The sequence below is a fragment of the Typopeltis vanoorti genome, chromosome 19 (genome assembly GCF_054136105.1).
Source record: "Typopeltis vanoorti isolate ZY-2024b chromosome 19, IOZ_Tvanoo_1.0, whole genome shotgun sequence".
In the NCBI taxonomy this organism is placed as follows: Eukaryota; Metazoa; Arthropoda; class Arachnida; order Uropygi; family Thelyphonidae; genus Typopeltis; species Typopeltis vanoorti.
Genome location: NC_143567.1, coordinates 67377969 through 67400434, shown reverse-complemented (window position 1 = coordinate 67400434; position 22466 = coordinate 67377969). Strand labels below are relative to the sequence as shown.

At 33.8% G+C, this 22466-nt stretch overlaps 1 protein-coding gene across 3 annotated transcripts in view; it reads right to left on the bottom strand.

Moving 5' to 3' along the window:
- Window positions 1–6600: 6600 nt before the first annotated feature.
- LOC150096210 (four and a half LIM domains protein 2-like) overlaps window positions 6601–22466 on the bottom strand; it is a 64560-nt gene continuing 48694 nt past the window's right edge. For all 3 annotated transcript variants that reach the window (XM_090409508.1, XM_090409506.1, XM_090409507.1), the window contains exons 3-6: window positions 21046–21220; window positions 17427–17596; window positions 9229–9415; window positions 6601–7748 (exon numbers count right to left, since the gene is read on the bottom strand). In XM_090409508.1, coding sequence (XP_090265634.1) covers window positions 7591–7748; window positions 9229–9415; window positions 17427–17596; window positions 21046–21220 — 690 coding nt within the window. In that variant the 3' untranslated portion in view covers window positions 6601–7590. The remainder of the gene's footprint in view (window positions 7749–9228; window positions 9416–17426; window positions 17597–21045; window positions 21221–22466) is intronic.

Genomic DNA, 22466 nt, shown 5'->3' with positions numbered 1-22466 from the left:
AATACAGCGCAACCAATGGAATCGAATGCGTTATGTGCTTCTATAAAGTTGCTGCTGTTTTCTTTTATCGTCATTAATCAGCATCTCGCATACACGCAAATCGACAATTAGAACACACGCCATTTACAGATCAAAACCATTGGTGGTGGGCGGTAGATGGCACTGTGTGTGTGTGTGTGTGTGTGTGTGTGTGTGGTTGATGGTTTGAGTAGGTGATGGAGATGGTGAGCTGTGTGCGGTAGAGTAGAATACCCTCCCTCGAGAGTCCTTTGACTCCTTGAAGGTGTAACATTACAGTAATCATCATCAGCGCTGGTTTAACAAGCACTTAAGTGCCCACGACCTTCCAAGTATCCTTGAATTTCGTATCCGTAATTCGAGGATAAGGTAGTTAGCCCTACGCCTTTAACTATTCTTTTTGTCAATAAATTAGGTTTGTTCTACTGGTCCGTTTGTCAGGTTGAGGGACGAAAAACCGTATTTCTTGGAAGCAAAAATCCTCCAGCTAACTCACGTACAGTTGAAAAGGTTCTTCGTGTCCTGGACGGGAATCGAACACCCAGGCCTACCCAACCAAAGGGCTTCGTCTATACCGACTGAGCTACAGAGGCTCTACATAATAGTAATAGTAATGATAATTGTAATAGTAATTTTATAAAGGTGTTCAGAATTTAAGCATGCTTGTTAAGCGTTTCGCTTTTCGAGGAATTGTAGTGATTTGTACTGAAAAAGTCAAAAAATATACAAGCATTTTTTTTCATTACTTTAGCAAGAATTTGTGAGAACTGGTAAAAATAAACATTGAACTATAGCCAGTGTAATTATTGATATAATCATTTTTACAAATGGATATAACTACTCGCATTCCTTTTTTAAATCTGTTATGAATTCTTCCACCGAAAAGGGTTTAATATATAAATGAGAAATTTTGAATGTTATTTTCTGAAAATTTATATCGTTCTTACAATCATCTCCATCATGGCTACTCCAAAATTATCAGAATGTCACTCATTGGAATCACTATTACAACTAATCGGAATGAGTTATTATCATTAGATCACATCATTTGGAGATGGGATTTGCAAAGTAGAAACCTCCTTCTATAGGTGGACTGAATTATTTGCTTTGTTACTGTTTAAAAGACACATTTCCGGAAGTAAATTTTGGTACCATGTCGTGCTTTTCCCTGAACTCACCATGTCTTGATTTTGAGCAGAGTAACCAACTTTTTCACAGTAGAGGGTACTCAGTGGTCGCCCAACACCCACAACCTATATGTCGTTAACGACTAATACATCTTTACTCTTTATATCGGGCTGATAAAGCCTTGTCAGCCTTCCTCAATCAGATATTAGTCCAATAGTGGAGTTCTACTATTGTTATCCAACCTTCGTTCTTTAACTTATTTTCTATTACATTGTGTCTTCTAACAAGTGCTTCACGTGTTAGAAGTGAAGCACTGTAATGATTCACTGTAATGAATCACCATGACTCATTATAGTGTGTGTGTGTGGGGGGGGGTAATTAAAATCGTTATTTTAACTACTACACGAAATTACTATTAACTACTATTTTAACTACAAACAAAAATTATTTTTTGTGTATATTTAAATCAAATGATACTTATCTGTAAACCAATTCTTAAGTGTAGTTAACTGTTTGTCGAATTAATTCAAAAAGATTGTTGTAGTATTTGTTGTCCTAATAATTTTTATAGTTGTCAGTAGTTTCATCTTCAATAATAAATCTACTGCAGGAAGCAACACTGCGCAGCTTGAGCCAAAGTTTCTGTATTGTCATCACTGCGTTCCTTAGTTATACGAGATCGAGTCAGTAGAGAATTGATTCCCTTCTCGATTAAATTTATATATTCAAATTCATCGGAGGAAAATTCTATCCCGGATTCATTGATATTGGGATAAAACGTGCTTAGATTGTTGTAATGCAGCCTTAATTATTCGACACACTCCTAATTAGTGTCCTTTCAGCAAGTACCCATCCACAGTTACTTTCATAAACATCCTTAATACACGAAGTCCTCCAAAATTATCAGAATTTCACTCATTGGAATCACTATTACAACTAATCGGAATGAGTTATTATCATTAGATAACATCATTTGGAGGTGGGATTTGCAAAGTAGAAACCTCCTTCTATAGGAGGTTTGTCTTGCTAGAAGCAGCAAGACATAATTTCTTTAATCTGGATAGGTGTAATTTAGGCACTAACCATCGCAAGAATCCCAAGACCTCTATGGTTTACATTATCCAGGAAAATGCTAATTGACACATCGTAAAGAGGATGTAATCAAAAACTGACTGTTGTGCGAATAGCTACATCCATCTGGATAGTACTGAGAGAGAGAGACTTTACACGGACAGAGTCTAGGAAGAAGAAAGTACTTAGAATTAATTGATAGGAAAGAGGAGCGGCCTGATAGAGAAAAGAGAATACCAAGGTATTTCCACTTCCGGAACTGACACAGAATGCAATGGCATGGCGTTCAGGGAAAGCTAACGCTTCTCGTTCTCTGTGTTCAATTTCTTTTCTCTATCAAAGGGAAAAAGAGCAAACTACGCGACTTTATAAGATTGGTATTTAGTCCCCTAACTCGCAAAAAGTCAACTGATCCGTTGAGAAATTCCCTCAAACCCTTGAGTGATTTTGTAAAGTGAGGAGTCAGTATGGTTTGGAAGACTCGTGAATGACACAATTGAAGAAAATTGAAGAAAACAGAAGATAGATGGGGAGAATCTCCTTAGCATTCAACTTAGTGCTGGAATCGAAGTCGATCTGGAGCTTCGGATGAGAGGAAGGTAAATCACGGACTAAATGTTCTAAACATTAGTGAGGAAAGCTTCTGAACATCCATCCTGCAATAGGACTATGAATCTATAATTCGTAGATTCATATCTATACGTGTGTGCTCCAATTTATGCAATAAAATTCCACGTGAAATCTTGCCAAATGCTTTTGCAAAGTTTAGCAATAGCATCAGCCATTTCTCTTATCCAACTTAATTGTCACTTGATTATAAAGCATAAGCAAATTACTAAGGTAATATCTACTCTTCACAAAACCATGTTGGCACTTATAGAGTATCATATTCCTATCCTCTACACCTAAATTCTGTCTTTTACCAATTTCGCTAATATCTTAACCACCACTTCTGAAATGCTGCGTGGCCTATAATTTGTTACTTCTTTCTTGGAACCACCTTTATGTAGTGGGACTAGTTTCTACTCTTTCCAGTATTGACACTTTTCCAGTACTTAGTAGCTGTTGATCCTGAATCAACTCTGGATCAACAGCATAGTCAGAGTATCTGATAATTCTCTTGCACATCTTTGTAATACACGGGCCGACATTCCATCTAATCCCATGACTGTGTTCATATTGAGGTTCTGCAATATTTTAAGCAGCTCTATTTCTTCAACCTGTATTCTATTAGTCAATGTCAAATCTATCATTGCAATATCACTACCTAGATGGTACATCCCTGCAAAATGCGCACTCAGTAATTAAAGCATTTGGTTGTTCTGTTACCTCCTCTCCATTATCACTTTTTAAAGTCATCTCTCCATAACCATTCCTACTTTTATTTGCAACAGTGAAATAAATCTTTAAGGTTTCTTTTGGTCCCATCAGCTAGCGTTGTTTCATAATTATCTTTAGCGTATATGATTAGAGAGAGGTGACGGCCAGTTCCGTGGAGCAGCGTTCATGAATATCTATAGAAAAAAAGTATATAATGCAGAAACATAGCATCTATGGGAAAGCTGTTGTAGGGAGTAATTGAGAGAGAGAGAGAGAGAGAGAGAGAGAGAGAGAGAGAGAGAGAGAGAGAGAGAGAGAGAGAGAGAGAGAGAGGCTGTCATGTATTAAGCGAATAGTTCTATTCTGGATACAATCAGGCAATCTGAGAGATATCGGTGCATAAACCCAAACGTGAGAACAGCATTCTAAGGGCGGCCTAGCAGTGAGGAGTGCAAACGCCACTGACCTACACAGGGTCTTTTGTGTGTGTGTGTGTGTGTGTATGTGTGTGTGTGTGTGTGTGTGTGTGTGTGTGTGTGTGTGTGAGAGAGAGAGAGAGAGAGAGAGAGAGAGAGAGAGAGAGAGAGAGAGAGTGGGGGGATAACAAGAGAATATCTAAGTGTACAGTTGTTTTTCAGTCAGTACAAAGCAATAGAGTACATTTTCATACTAATATCAGCAGATCACTTTTATATTAATATGTTCTTATTTTTCTCAATTTATATTTCATTACTTTAATAGAGCAATCACCATACTCATTACAGTGTGTGTGTGTGGGGGGGGGGGTAATTAAAATCGTTATTACACGAAACTACTACACGAAATTACTATTAACTACTATTTTAACTACAAACAAAAATTATTTTTTTGTGTATATTTAAATCAAATGATACTTATCTGTAAACCAATTCTTCAGTGTAGTTAACTGTTTGTCGAATTAATTCAAAAAGATTGTTAGTATTTGTTGTCCTAATAATTTTTATAGTTGTCAGTAGTTTCATCTTCCATATAAGTCTACTGCAGGAAGCCTTCAAGTATTACTTAATAAATGAAAGTAGCTAATGAAAACATAAAAACAGGTTATCATTTATAAAACGTTTTATTGAAAAGCGTCGAATAAACTTCGAGTTGTACCCGATGCTGTATTGGAGTAAAGTGACAACCACAATTATATTATTGTTACAGACAAATTATGGTGTCATCACACCGGGTCATTGCAAGCATTGCTGTTGATGTATATTAGTGATTTTATTACATTTATATTAAGTAATTTATTGTTTGAAACATTCTATAAACAGTACCATTATAAACGTACAGGCAACTATAAAATTTCAACAAAAATATGGCACCCACATTCTAAATACAAATCACCTTTACATGTTAGGGCATCAATGATGCATATGGTTAATAAATCTAGTAAAAAGTAATTTACAATTAGTAACCTTTAATGGGGTTGGTTTAATTAAACCATGCATTTAATTCGATGGCACATTTTACACAAACAGGAAACTTACCACAGCACATATTAAAACCGTAGGGTTTAGTTCATTAGTTACATTCACTGATTGATCATTTTATTGACAACATATAAAATAATTTTTCTATAAAGCACTATGAAAGCAGTGTTAGAAAATATATTTCTTCTTGCAATAGTACAAAACTTTCATGACACTGGCTAAGGCAACGTTTGATTAGTAAGACGGTTTCATCCTGGTAATGTGATTTAAAAATATGTTTATATATATATATATATATATATATATATATATATATATATATATATATATATATATATATATATATATATATATATATATATATATATATATATATATATATATATATATATATATATATGTGTGTGTGTATATATGAGTGCAACCGAGAATATGTATTATACACAGTCTAAAATGCCTATGTGTTCAAAGCACAATCTGGCGAATCGTGGATTGTACTATCCTGTGTCAGTATAGTATTGTTCTTTAACTTGGAGTATTATTTATTATTACATCCGATTTTTTTTTTTTTTTGAAGAGCGTTCGTAATTGTTCAGCTAACCCTGTTTCGGTTTGTATATAACCATTAAATTATTTTGTCGACGATTGACCAAACACACTCTCTTTACTGCGTCCAGACTTCTATAAATTTCTTATTCTTCAGCTAATTTAACGAACATCATTATGTTGGACTAATTTCTCTTATTTTTTCCCTAAAGAGCAACACAGTATAGATTATGCAATCATTAATTTCCATAATTCACATTTCAAAATCATTTTATTAAACTTCAAGCAACTGGGAATATGAATGATATAGATAACTGTTGAGTTTTTAATAGGGATATAAGGTAAACTTAAATTAAAGAGTAAAATATATACTTTATATTGATAGCATATACAATTATCAGGAAAGTGGCCACTAATCTTTAAGTTATCTAGTCCTCTGTTTCAAAATGTATATAATTCGAATAAGATAAAATAACGGAGTTATTACAGCATGTTTAACTTGATTTCCTAGAAATACACATTTACAATAAATTATGATCTAACCTCATCAAGGTGAAAACATTACTAAATAACGTTGCATGGATATACGAACACTGAATCTGAAATTTAAATTATTTAAATGAGCGAAAATTAGCCAACTATTAAATACTGTAGTTAATATATTTCCAGGTTTTTAAACTATTCATTCAAAGTAAATATACTTTTAAAGAAAGGGCTAAAATGAACTGTACTTTAAAATGTATAATTGTCAAGCTATACTTCTACCATACTAATTATTAATTCTGTTAGTTGGCAACGAAAAATTCTTTCCTTGCTTGTACGATGTCTGTTTCTCTACACTTTGCTTATATTTTAGAAAACAGTAATTAATTAAATGAAGTTATATCTCTAAAACAGTAATGGCAGTATGTTTAAATTTGACTCTATATACATATATTTGCCTTATAAACACTGTATAGCACCGTAGAAAATAATGAACTTTTTTTTTTATTTGGACTAATTAATGCCAAGCGGGTATCAATTTAACATTGCATAATTTAAGAAGAAAACAACATCCTGGTGAAGTGTGGGGACTAAACAATCATTTATTTTTAATAACTTCGTACAAGTTGGATAAACAACGGAACACATTATATGATATTGAATAAAGTTTAAAGACTGAACAAGCATAGTTTGCCTAGAAGTTGTAGCGATGATAAGCCTGACGGTATGGTAATAATATTTTTTTTTATTAGAAAACATGTTATTATTTGTATATTCTTGTATTTCACTCCCTTCCCCTATTGCAGCTTAACCGGGATACGTTACTTGGATTTTCCACCATTCTTTAAGAGTATAATAATATTGGCTGCAATCCTTTTTATAACATCATTTTAGATCTATTTGAATACCTAATTGAGTTATGTGAAATATACAGTATACGCAAATAGATATTTAAAGAAAATAATTCACAATTCACTGACTTACCAATAGAGCAATTAAAACATTGTCAAATACATCTAAAATGAAGTGTAACCTCGTGCAGGATGGCCTATCAATATTAATATACTCCGCATTTTAATAAACAGTTAGAAAGTAGGAAGAAAGAAACAGAGGTGACTTGGGAGGTCATTTGTCAAGCCACCAATCACAGCATCTTGTGCATAAAGATTTACTTTACTCAGCTGCCTAAGAAAACAGCACCGTTTGGGGCAGGTTTGTTCCCTGACAAGGGTGGCAACTTTGTCACTCTCTGGAAAGTTTATATTTCATTCTATCGCCGTCTCGCGTATTCGACAAAGCTGAATTGAGCTTCATCGAATTTCGATATTAGAAGCAGATTAATAATATTGCAAAAGCTCAACAATGGTTTAACAATTTGGGAATAAACAAATAACTTCATTTATGAAATCGTTTGCTACGAAAGCCACCCTTTGCTCCGAAAGCATGCATATGCCGTTTTACATAGCACCATTAGAAAAAGAAAAGTTGAACGAGCTGTGAAAGGAAACTGTAGTCTACATTGCTAAGGCTGCTGGCCTATTCGTTGATGGTGAATAGATGGCACCGTTTACATCAATTTCTGCTTTGCGCATTCCGGGCAGAGGATATCTGATCCATCGGTGATGAATCCTTTTCCTACAAGAGATGAATTACACATTGCGCACATGAAGCAATCATTATGCCAGTTGCGATCTTCAAATGAGATGAACCTTGTGCCACCGATACCTGAAAAATATAAAATAGTACGATCGATATCTTGTTACACGAACGTTTAACCCTAGCTTATTATTAAGTTTTGATCTGAAAAATTAATAAAATAAGGCAATTACAGTATATAAGACTCACTAAGAACTTCCCAATTGCAGGATTAATAAAAATTAAAAAGGCAGCTTAGTAATATTGAAAAATTGCTTAAAGGTTAATAATCATTTGGGATCTGACATGAATCTTAGATATGACACATTTATTTAATAAACAAATCTGTTTTTTTTTTAAAAAAAAGGTACCGAAATAGACCTTAAAATTCGATGGTTATCAAGCAAGTCTCATTAAACTAGGTTTCCTAAAGATAATAAAAATTATAAGCCACCATATTGCAGTATAAATAAGCAGCTACGACACATTATTAATTGTTGGTTCGAATCCCGAATAAGAGCTTTTTTCCACCGAATATCGAATTAACCTGTCTCATACAGAGCTGGCAGGTTTTCCCTATCAAAAACTTGGGTTTTTTTCCATTCTGACGAACAAAACTGGTAAGAACCCACGTAATTAACAAACATATCAATGGCTTCTTCACCTCAGTTGCTTCTGCTAATTCCCAAACAACAACAACAACATCAACAGCAGCAGCAACAATTTATCAACATAATAATATCAGCAGTATTAGCAATAGTGATATTGCGGATTAATATCACATAACTTAGTACTCGCCAAAAGCATTATCAAATCTAATTCACTTTCTGTTGACTGAAACACAGTTACTTTGTACCGAGAGTTATGATGCATTATTTTTCCAGAAATAATGCTGCCAATTAATGCATGTAATCATTTTAAAGTGCTGTTTTTTTCAGTGGAATTTATTAACTGTCTTCTATTCTCTTACTTGAATCAGTAAATGGAATGATTACATGAAGTACTGAGTACTTCATGTAATACTTCATGAAGTTGCGTACAATTATATGTGGTATTTAATTTTTGTTTACATCCTATATGCAATCAACAACAAAAAATCATTTTCTAAAGTTATTTCTAATGGAAAAAGTCTGTTCTGCTTTTCTTAGCAGTTTATTTATCTACGAATGCGAAAAGTAGTATACCTAAACTAATCATCGTCTTTTCGAAGCCATACTTTTTTTCCCAAAAAAACATCATCATTGGTAAATTCAGATTTCCAGTGTTGCAATAGGATTGCAGCAAAGTTTCAGATCTGGCAGCGAAAAAAATAGCGAAAAATATTTGTTTAAATTTAAGATTTTTAAAGGAAAATAAACAACGTTAACTTAGAACAATAAGCCGACCACAGAACCCATTTATTTTGCTAAAATTTTCGACCGTAAAATTTTAAGATTCTGCAAGTGTGCTGTTAACTCTACTGTATTCAACCCTCAATTATGGAAGTTGGTCACAACATAAAAGTTAAAAATACACTCGGTAATTATCATTTAAACTACTTTGTTACTTATGTAAGTTAAGAAATCCATACCTGTTATAGGCCTGCTACATGCTGTGCACCTTTTAGCGAACAGCTCACCGAAGCAGTCGGCACAGTATGGTTTTTCATCTCGTGAAGTGAAGCGCTGTCCGGCCAAACACGTACTGCAATTAGTACAGCAGAAACATTCCCGATGCCATGGTTCGTTGCGGTATGTTACTCCACCGCTAGTAATAATCTAAATAGAAAAAATATAATAATACAAACTAGTTATAGTATCTGTTAATGTTTCTACTACTTTTTATGTAGTAGAAATACCATTTTTATGTATAAACGTATGTCAGTACTGTGGAATGTCTTAGGATTTTTTTAAATTAATTTTATATACATTTTAGATAATTCTACCCCTCTTTAGAGACCAAATATAGATCTTCTTGGCCACTGCAGGTCCCCAATAACCGGTACAGTGGTCTACAACCGGGCTATAAAATTCGTCTCCCACCTGAAGACAATCACAATCATCCATGCCCAACACTGGATCTGAAACCATAGCTTGCTTGTAGAGCAGAATGCAAACTATTTGGTCAACCAGGCCCACAAATGATTACTTATTACTTATTTCTTACTTCCTACTTATTTTATTATAATTCAAGCACATAATTCAGAACTGCCTTCGGTTAGCTCCAAGTATTATTACACTTGGTTGCCCATACCAGATCAAACTATGAGGTAACTAGATTAATTCAGTCATTACTTGACCGGATTTAAATCTCTTCTATTGACAGGAGGGAAAACTATATTAATTATTTGCTGGCGAGACATTTTTGTTTTTATTTTTCACAATGAAAACTTGTAGAATCTGTTATCGTGCTGTATAATCCCCACACCTATATTATATATATATATATACAGGGTGTCCCAAAATTCAAGCAAGAAGTAATTTTGATAGAAAACACAGGTTTTTAATTAAAAACTGTAATTTCTTATTGATTCATAAAGTATACAGTATAGGGTTGTGCATGGAATAGCATATCGGGTAAATGGCCTCCACGGCTTTGCTGGCACATATGCACTCTTTTGTCGAAATTTTCCATGACCGTTTTGCATAAATGTAGCTGAATTTCGTTAATACAGCGCTCAATTTCCTCCTTCAAGGCGTGGGTGGTCGTGGGCTTGTTGGCATAAACCTCAGACTTAAAAAAAAACCAAAGAAAAAAGTCCAACGGCGTTAAGTCACATGATCTGGGCGGCCAATTCTGATCACCAAAACGGGAAATTACACGACCAGGAAATGACTCATGCAGTAATTGAATTGTTTCTCGGGCTGTATGGCATGTGGCACCGTCTTGTTGAAACCACATGTCGTCCACATCCATATCTTGCAATTTAGGCACAAAAAAAACTGGATTATCATGTCGCGATAGCGAGCACCATTAACTGTTATTGCCTTACCAGCCGCATTCTCGAAGAAGAATGGACCGATGATGCCTCCAGCCCAAAATCCGCACCAAACAGTGACACGTTGTGGATGCACTTGTTTCTCAACAATCACTCGTGGATTTTCTGAACCCCAAATGCGACAATTTTGTCGATTAACGAAGCCATCAAGATGAAAATGAGCCTCATCACTGAAGATGATTTTGTTCGAAAAATAAGCATCCAGTTGTTGTCGTTCCATAATCCATTCAACGAACTGTCTTCGCTGTGTGTGGTCAGTAGGCTTCAGTTCTTGAGTCAATTGAACTTTATAAGCATAAAGATGTAAATCTTTCGTGAGAATACGCTGTAGAGAGCTTCTCGAAATGCCCAATTCAAGACCACGATGCCGAATTGATGTTCCTGGACTCTCAGCAACACTCTCACGAACTGCTTCGATGTTTTCTGTTGAACGACTTGTTGAAGGACGGCCAGAGTGTATAAGATCACTAATTGATCCAGTTTCCTTGAATTTTTTAATTAATCTTTTCACAGTTGATGAAGTTAAATCACTATTCCGACCATATTTTGTACGAAACTTGCGAACTGTAGCTGCCAAACCTTCATTATTTTTAAAATATTGCTCAACAGTGAAAATGCGTTGTTCTTTAGTGTAGCGCTCCATTTTTAATAACCCTGAACTGTCAGCTGTCACGCTGACAGTTCAGGGTTATTAAAAATGTTTCTCGTTGGCAACACTTTACCGCACAAATGACGCTAAATTTAAATATTGCGTGAATTTTGGGACACCCTGTATATATATATATATATATATAATATAGACAAAGATTTTTAGTAAGTCAATGAGATTTTCATTTTTTTTTCTTTCAAAAGACGTTTTTAAAATATATCTGTTCTGTAAATATTCTAAATTCCTTTCTCCATAATGTTGCTGCAGTATTACCAAGGTAGAGAAATGCGAATTTTATGGCTAGTCTTTTTTTTTCTTATATAATAGGACACTGTCGAAAATATGAATATTTTTCAATAGAATTATCGAATTTTAAATGCTGCCCTCCTTGCACTGCTCTCTACAATTGTAGTATCAATCCCACTGAGAAGAGTTATATTGTTTGAAACTTTTCGTTTTACATTTGTTGTTACAAACAGTTGAACTTACGGATTGTAAGTTCAACTGTTTGTAACAGCAAGTATTTTGTAACAGCAACATACAACAGCGGTCATAGTATGCAACTATGACCGCTGTTGTATAGCATTTTATACAAAAGTCCTTACCTTGCAAATCTTCGTTTCTTTCAGTGATCGATTCATTTTACTATATATACACATGGCAAAAAACAGGAGATACGGAAAGGTATCAAATTGATTACATTATAGTAAAGCAAAGATACAAGACTAGTGTAAAAAATGCATGCACATATCCTGGAGCTGATATTTACTCTTACCACAACCTACTATTCATAGAAATAAATGTGAAACTAAAGAAAATAAAAGAAGCTATGAAAAGGAAAAAATGGAACTTAGAAAAATTAAAAAATACCAAGGAATTTGGAAATAGATTGGAGAAAAAATTCGAGGAAACAAGTTTTGTCAAAACTGAAGATCCAGAAAAGAAATGGGAACAAGTTAAAGAGAAAATAAAGAAGATTGCAGAAGACGAAATTGGATATGTCAGAGCTAAAAGAATAAAAACAACTTAGATAACTAATGAGATGATTTCTCTAATGGAAGAAAGAAAAAAATGGAAAAATAAAGACATCCCAGAAGGGAAAATACAATATAGAACCCTGAATGACAGATTGAGAAGGGAAGCAGAAAGAAGTAGAGAAGATTGCTTAAAAAACAATGTGAAGAAATGGAAAATTATGAGAGAATAGGAAGGTATGATTTTTTATATGAAAAAGCAAGAAGCATGAATCACAAGAGAAATGGAATTCGAGCTAAAGGCATAGAAAATAAGAATGGAGAAATCATAACTGAAGAGGATAAAAATCCTAATGAGATGGAAGGAATACATTGAAGATCTATATGACAAGGAAAATAGACCAAATGAGTTGCCATTAGAAGATATAAAGAAGGTAAATTAAGATGATCTAGGCCCAGAGATTTTGAATACAAGTAGAAATGACCATTAAAGAAAAGTAATGCCACTAAAATATGCAAAGGCAGAAGGAATAGATGAAATACTTGCAGAATTCCTGAAACAACTTCAGAAGAAAGGAACTGAAGAAATAACCAAAATTATAAATTTAATTTATAACAAAGGAGGACTACCAAAAGATTTTATGACCTTAATATTTATACCTATACCAAAGAAACGTAATGCAGTGAACTGCAAGGATTTTAAAACAATAAGCCTCATTTCCCATACATCAAAAATACTTATGAGAATCTTAACACGAAGAATTGCATCTAAAGTGGAAGAATTTCTTGGAGAAGATCAGTTTGGTTTCAGAAGAGTAAGGGAACAAGAGATGCGATTGGAGTGTTAAGAATAGTAAGTGAAAGAAGTCTAGAAGTGAATAAAGAAGTTAACATCTGTTATATAGATTTTGAGAAATATTTTGACTATGTAAAATGGGATAAGATGGTGGAAGTAACAGAAAAGATTGGTATAGATTGGAAAGACAGAAGGGTAATTATCTCACTATATATTGGACAAACTGTCAAGGTGAGAGACATATATAGTACAACAGAACCAGGTATCATTGGACGAGGAGTAAGACAAGGCTGTTCTCTGTCACCAATTTTGTTCAACATGTATTCCGAAGCAATGTTAAAAGTACTGGAGAATTTGGAAGAAGGAATAAAGATTGGAGGCAAACAGATATTTGCAATAAGATACGCAGATGACAAGGTATTACTATCAAACACTGAAAGAGGACCTACAACATCTGTTGAACAGATTACTGGAGTCCTGTATCAATATTGAAATGAAAATTAACATCAGAAAAACAAAGGTAATGAAAATAGCAAGGAAAGAGGCAAATATGGATATCAGAATAAATGGGGGAAAATTGAATCAAGTAAAGATGCAATATTTAAATATCTAGGAAGTGTTATTAGCAGTGATGAAAGATGTAAAAGTGACATAAAAGCAAGAATAGCGATGGGAAGAGATGCCTTTAATAGAAAATGGAATTTATTCAGAAGTAAAATGGGCAGAAACCTAAAGAAAAGACTAATACAATGTTATGTGTGGAGTGTTTCCCTCTATGCATCTGAAACTTGACATTGAAGAAAGAAGAAATTAAGATTTGAGATATAAGATTTGAAAAGAAAAAAAAAGCTTTGAGATATGGATTTGGATAAGGATGGAAAAAATCAAATGGACAGATAAAATAACTAATGAAGAGGTCTTAAAAAGAGAGTAGAAGAAGAAAGAAGTCTGTTAAGGAGGATAAAAAGAAGCAAGGGAAACTGGATCGGACATATTCTGAGAGGGAATGGAATCATCAGAGATGCCATCGAAGGAAAAATAGACGGAAAAATATCCAGAGGACGAGTAAGGAAGACAATGCTAGATGACATGCTCAATGGAGACAGGTACACAACCTTCACAGAGAAGGCTCAGAACAGAAGAGAGTGGAAGGAAGTTTCTGCTACTAAAAGAAGAACTGCTCATTGCAGAATACTAAAGAAGAAGAAGAATATTTTACTATGTTTCAAAATAAAATGTTTTCATTCAGTTACTGAGATCATCCATCAGCGTAATAGTATCATTTTCATCCCTTCAGCCTTTGTGGTATTTTTTGAGAATAGGACCACTCATTAAAGTTATTCTTTTTTTTTTTTTGTAATTAAAAAGTGACTTGCCTTGAGTATCTTCATAATAGGAGCTAATCACAGAATTGAGTGGATTTTAGTATAGAAAGATATAGGTTTTCACTATGTATTCCTCACACCCAAATATTAAGTGATTTTTTAACGGTTTCATAGTTATTAATGATTTTTTGTTTTTATTAACCACCTTACCGGCCATTATGGATCAAATACGCATCCACATGCGCTTCGTATCCATGATATATTTCAATGTAATATCAATGGTCTTACAGTTTTAATATGCACTTCGCATCCATGATAACTCTCACGTCTATAGACACATCTTGGCCGATAGCGTGGTTAAACGTTTCATTTCTTTTCTGTAAATGAAACCACATCAATTTTCATGCTCATTTTCAATAAACAACAGTTGATAATATTAAACTTATTAAATATTAAATATATATAAAATAAAAACGTATCAAAGATATTAAAATAAAAATATTAATATTAAGTTGCTCATGTTAGAAGACATGCCGAATTAAATCGCTCTCGTTATATTATTTCCGATCGATTCCTGTTGGTTCGTATGATTTTTGTTTTGTCTTTTGTAAGGAGAAGATTTTTGAGAAAGAGAATATTTATTTATTTAGCAAAGGAGAGTCTTTAGGTTTACGTTTGTGCTTTGTGAAATGAGAATTAGCAAACGGAAGTTATTATATCGGTGAAGGTCACGTTAGGAGGACGGAGGTTCCAATAAAAGCAGCCTCGGCTCTTTCACTGCATGCAGAGCTTTAGTAGTATCGATCATGTGCTTTGGCTAGAAAGACCTAGGTTCAAATCCGTCAAGAACTCTAAGAACGGTTATAATTTCAAATGAAGATAAACCAGCCGGTGGTAGCAGAGTTTTCCTCTCGGAAGTTCTGGTTTTTCACCCTCCAAAACAGTAAAACTGGCCAGAAGAACACACGCATAATGCATGTTGTCTGAGTCTTAATGCTTCGGCCTTAAATACAGAACATCTGCAGAGCGAACTTCTCAAATTATCTAACTTTTAGATTATTCAACCCTTCAACTAAATTGTCTGTTTTTTCAAAGGGCTTTCCAGCTGAAGTTACCCCCACCCCTCCAATATATATATATATATATATATATATATATATATATATATATATATATATATATATATATATATATATATATATATATATATATATATATATATATATATATATATATATATTGGATAGATAGATATATATATTGGATATATATATATATATATATATTGGAGGGGGGGGGGTAACGCTTTTCAAATTATAATGCCTATTATACTTTCCATAAAATGTGTGTTAACATACAAGTGCAACTATTCCATTCTCAAAATACCTTCAAAATTAAAGTTCTCTCTTCCGCCATTTATTATAATAATTATTATTTTTATTTTGTTCTTTGCAGTTTCCTCCTTTAGTATATCCTCAAAACTGAAAAGTTTCATTATTTAATGAAATATAAATAAGTTTTTCTTCTTCTTTCTTTTTATTCTCTCTATCCTAAATCACTTGCGTATTATTCTTGTATGCGGAATGCCTATAAAAGCATTCAGAAGTGTTCACTAAATACTTCTCAATGATGTAATTAGTTATCATAATAAGATTTCGTGGTTTATTTTATGAGATTTCTTTCAGATTATTTTTCAGATTATAATAAAACAAAACAAAACAAAACAAAATGGATTCCAAACAATTAGATTAATGGTATCGCATGAAAAAAATAGCTTCAATTTTTTTGAAGATTTAGTGTTTATTTTATTAAAGAACTGATAGATTAGTAGTAGTAATAATAATAACGATATTATTATTATCATTATTATTATTATTATTATTATTTTAACAACTGGTCTTTTGGGAACAAAGAGACAATAACGATTTTATATACACTGCATTGTCAGAACACAAAATACTGACAGCAAAACATTTATGTCACTATGCAGCTTTGCTAAAACATTATTTCGATGCCAACTACAGGACAGTCAGAACTACTAATTATATCACATATAAATACAATAATCACTACGGAAAGGCCACACGAAACTTCTACATCCCAGACATGATCAACAAATTACCTTTTGAATACAGAAACCTCAAACTACAATAGCCTGAAAAGAGCTCTAAGGACATACTATGAACAAGAAACACGCACCCAAAATACCATACAAACTTAATGAAACACAATATATTCGTTCAAGCTTCCAGTTCAGCGACGCATCAAGACATTCCAAGTTATCGTATGTGTGTGTGTGTGTGTGTGTGTGTGTGTGTGTGTGGCGTGCGCGAATTTTTCAATCAACAGCTGCAGTGGAAATCAAACCTATTAAACAGGTTTAATTTCGTAACTTCCCAACACGGCAAACAAAGCAATAAATAATAACTAACTGGTGTCATCCTCAGATAAGCTTACAAATAAGCTTCGAGGATGAAAGCTGAGAAATTAAATCTCATCCAAGATTTTAAAAAAAAAAATAAATAAAAATAAAAGAAATAATCCAAACCTATATATTTCAGTGCTGTAGTTACAGCGCTTAAATATACTAAAAAAAAATCAAAATTATAAATATATATATTTACAATTTTGATTTTTACAATATTTATATTTACAATTTTATATTATTATAAATTGTAAATATGAATAAATACTGTAATAATAATAATAATAATAATATTATTATTATTATTAATACATTATACAGGAAAAAAAGAAAAGAAAGAAAAAAAAATCTGTACGAATTTCATTGTTACAAAAAAAATAATAAAAACAGAATTAAACCTGTTGTAAATAGGTAATCTTATGTAAATATGTAATCACAATATTAATCATGATTTTAATTTAAAAAAAGGATTGCATTTTTTAAAAGAAAAATATGTAATCAAGTATGTATCATATGTAATCAAATGCTTGTAAAGTATGTATCATATGTAAACAAATGTATATAATGTATATCATATGTAATAAAAATTATTATTATTATTATTATTATTATTATTATATACCTGATTGCATTGGATGCAGCGAGTTGCGAACTTCTCTTCGTAGCATGATGTGCAGTAGATATCGTTGTCTCGGGGAATAAAGCTTCGAGTTCCAATCGGATTACTGCACATGCAACAGCAGAAACACTTTTCGTGCCACTGATGACCTTTATATTCCATCTTCTTCGTACCTAAAACAAAACAACAGTCAGCAATGACATTAATATTAATGCTGTTAATAATACCGACAACTAAAATGATTATTGATTACCTAGAGTATTTTCATAATGCACAGCTAAATAATTAGAGCACAATCGTGTCGTAAGAGTGAATCTTCAGTAATATTTTTGACAATGACAAAGTTTGTCGTCATACAGGGTATTTAGAGATATACGAGTATATTTAATTAAAACATTATTATTACATTATCTGTTCTCATAATAATATTCGCTTTATCTATAGCTTTCGATATATATATATTTATCTATAGCTTTCGATATATATATATATATATATATATATGTGTGTGTGTATGTATGTGTGTGTGTGTGTGTGTGTGTGTGTGTGTGTTAAAGATACCAAGAAATTTTATAAGCTAGGTTTTTTTAATCCTTTTTTCCAAGTAAGCAAACAGACAAGTAAGTCAAGTTTGCGGCTGCACGTAGTGCAACACTAGGCAACTCGTTGCAAAGGTGGAGTAATATCTGATCACTTTCCTTAGAATTTTCTCCTACTGCAAAGCACATTTCGTTGCGGAAATGTATGATGCTATGCATTAAGGTACTAGTCACTACCCATACCGGTTTCGACGTTTATTGAGGTCTCGTCAGTGGGAACCTTCACCCTTGGCATTTACTTCACCCTTGGCATTTTTTAGGTCTGGCTCCCACTGACGAAACCTCAATAAAGGTCGAAACCGTAATGGGTAACGACTATTACCTTAATGCATAGCATCATACATTTCCGCAAGGAAATGTGCTTTGCATTAGAGGAAAATTCCAAGGAAAGTGATCAGAGCTTACTCCACCTTTGCAACGAGTTGCCTAGTGTTGCACTACGTGCAGCCGCAAACTTGACTTACTTGTCTGTTTGCTTACTTGGGTAAAAGGATTAAAAACCTAGCTTATAAAATTGCTTGGTATCTTTAACATAAATATATCCAAAGTAAAAAACTTTCTACATAATATCGCTATCTTTATTCACTCACTGCATCATAATACAGTTTATTACTTGGATAAGTGAAGATGTGTAACTGATAACTAAACAAATGAAAAATAAAAGCAATGACTACCGGTCAAGGAATGGAGGAGATGGAAATTTACTCGTGTCTTTCATAATTATTATAATCTGTTGATACAATAGTCTCGAAGCAGTTTAGAAATGTATTATTGCATTATCCTAAAGTTTATTATACTTATATGTTCCTTTTACTGTATATTGAAGACGGATTTAGTAATGTAGTATGATTAGTTATTGTTCTTCAGCACTTTAGCAAAGTGATGTGTTGTGAAATAAATCTATATTCTAGTCAGTACTTGTCCAAATATATCGAAGATCTGAAAGGAGCTTTTTTGTAGTCTAGAATTCTTGTTGTGAAAGAAGAATTTTATCAACATACTCATTAAAATGTAACATGGTATACGATATCTCATAACTGTTGACTCACCTAGACAATCAACATACAGTGTATTTCATGATAGCATTCTTGTATAATGAAACCGGCTAATTCAAGAGAGAAAAAAAAGGCATTAAAGATTAGGTGAGATATTTCTGTAGAAATCAAAAAACAGTGTAGAGTGAAAGGTAACGAAGTAAAGAAAGTGGTTAGAAGGGACAAATCAAAGTGGTTAGAAGAGCAGCTTAAGAATATACTGTGGTTAAAATTTAACCAGAAACATTAATAAGAAATGCTAATTTCTGAGAAATGTTCAGAATTGCGTGAAATGAAGGGAAAGCACCAAGAGAATTGGACAATATCAATTCTAACACTCATTCAACCAAAAAGGGAAGCAAAATGGACTGCAAAAATTACAGAACAATCGAGTCACGTGGGGAAAATACTTATGATGCTATCAAAAGAGAGAATAAAGAAACTAATGGAAGGGAAGATGAGCAAGCAGATTTTTTTATGATTTGCATAAAAAAAGGTATTTTTTAAAGCAAAAACCCGTCCATGAATTAGTTTTATAGTAGATCATAAAAACAATCGTCACCTAACGACATTCACAAATATTCAAGTCATAGCGTAAATCAAAGTCTTTATGTAGGAGATACTATTCTTGGCCAACTAAGTCGCAGTACAATCAACATTACAGCAAAAAGACGAATTCGATGAAGCAACCAGACATGATATTGTCACTATTTCGAATACCTTAAATTGTAACTCAAAGAAATTTACTATTAATTAACAATTCTTGATCTTTTCCAATTAATAAAAGCAGTCGAAACAGAGAAATGATATTCGTTTATATTCGATATTTTGGTATACAGATAAAATAATTATCTCCAGAACAGAATCAGCTTTTCAACTGACCTGTCGATATCACTCACAGAAACGAAGTAACCAGATAAAAAGACTTGCACACGATATTCATAGATCTTGAGAAATCATACGATAGAATTCCAAGAGAAGTGCTCTGGAAAGCAATCCAACAAAAATCAGTCCCATTTAACTATATCTCCATCATTCAAAATATGTACAATGAGGCTGTAACATCTGTAAGAAGTTCCTGTGGTGACACTAAATATTTCTCAGTGAAAGTTGGGCTACACCAGGGCTCTGCCCTTAGTCCATATTTCTTTCCATTGATATTTGATGATCTCACTGAATTGGTGCAGGGAGAGGAGACAGGTGTATGATGTTTGAAGACGATGTGGTTTTGATCGCGCATACAAGAGAAGGGCTAATTCTAGATTGGAAGAGTGGAGGAAGGCCTTGGAATGTAACAGATTAAGATTGAGTAGGACAAAAGCAGAATATATGGAGTGCTGTTTTAGTGGAGAAAGAAATGATGAAGAGAATGCTTCAGTAATGACCGAAAACTATATTTTGGAGAGGAAATAAAAGTTTAGATATTTAGGCTCAGTGTTACAAAGACATGGTGAAATTGATGAAGAGATGACTGGTAGAATTAGCATGGGATGGTTAAAGTGGAGACAAGCCAGCACTGTTTTGTGTGGCAAGCGTGTCCCGATTAGTCTAAAGGGGAAGTTCTATAAGTCAGCTGTGAGGCCTGCCATGTTGTATGGATCAAAATGTTGGGCTCTAAAGAAAATACATGAGCAAAGAATGAATATGGCAGAGATGAGAATGTTAAGGTGGATGTAGGGAACAACAAAATTAGAAATGAATTTAGCAGAGGTAGTTTGGGAGTGGTTGATAAAATGGTTGCTAGTTGAAAAAATTGAGGTAAACAAGTTAAGATGTTTGGACATGTTGAACTGTGCTCAGCAGCTGAAAGTATAAAGAGGACTGTGAATCTGAATGAGGAAGGGAAGAGGTAGACCGAGAAATACATGGAAGAGTGTGGAGCAACTGAAGAAATGGTACAAGATATTAAAATTTCATAGTATTAGAAAACGGTATATTTTTTCGATTATTTTTTTAAATAACAGCCATTTGAAATATTTATAAACTGACCTGCTCGGAATACTTCTCCACAGCCATCACACCGTGTAGCAAAGGATGCGTCGTAGCAACCGGCGCAGTACACTTTTTCAGCTTTTGAACCGAAAGGTTTGTCCACTAAGGATACTCGGCACTTGTTACAAAGGAAGCAGGTCTCATGCCAGTGTTTTTCCTTATAAGAAAGGTCCTAGAAGAAAAAAGCATACATTATATTCCATGATATATTACATTCCAAAGGGTTTGACATAAATACTACATTCCCTTCCATCATATACTAGGATATTGTAAAATGCACTATTTTATGTCACGTCTATTGTCACGAAATAATGTACAGAGTAAAAAAAAAGTGTTTCTAAATTACATTGCCCGTTAATGATTATTTTGTTGATAGGCAAAATTCGCCGCCTGTTCATGAGAACTCGTGCCTTTTGTACCCTTGTAAAAGTTATTGGAGCAATTACTACCCATCTGTGCCTCTCTCTCTCTCTCTCTCTCTTACCCAGATGGCAATATTGCAACATCACTGAAAGAAAAAGCTGACCTCCTGCATCATTCCGCTGCTCAAACGCCTGCATAGATAACCAAACGTAAATCACTTCCTACTTTACCTGGAGCATTGCACCACATGCCTCCTGTGAATTTCCACCTGAAAATCATCAGAATAACCCTGAACAACCCGAGTGATAAAAGGCTTCTGGTATTGTATTTAAGGTATTTCACTCCATTTGTACTGCTCAAGAAATTTGCTTCTGTCATCTATACACTATATTATACTCAGCCGACATCCATCCAGCATGGAAGATGAAAGCAAGACCATACACAATTCTCCAAAAATAAAGGAGACAAGTGACCATCAAACTAATGACCTATTCCTTTCACATCAGTGCTGTGTGTAAAGTAATAGAGAAGGTTATCAGTAGCCAACTTCTTCAACACCTAAAAACTGTCATTTAATCAATGACCAGAGCCTCCGTAGTTCAGTCAATATAGACGAAGCCCTTTGGTGGGAAAGACCTGGGTTCGATTCCCATCAGTGACGTGAGGAACCTTTATCTGATCTCTTTCGACTAAAGGTGAGTTAGCCGGTCTCATACGGGGTAGGATTTTTTTTCACCCGGAAACTCGGGTTTTTCGTCCCCAGAACAGGCAAACCGGCTCCGAAAAACACACATGGATTACAGTCATGAATACGTCCCAGCCATACGCCGGTCCTGAGCCCAGATAAAATTTGGGGGGTGGGAGCAATGGTGAACTATCCTGTAAAATTCTCGCCAGGAATACTTTGTGCGCAATGCCTACAAAGTCACCTAATGTCGGAAACGACTGAAAGGGAAAATCAGTCAGTCAATCAGTGACCATGAATGCGGATTCCGTCATATAAGATCCATAGAAGATCTTGTCTACACCACCCATCTCTGCATATGTAACATAGA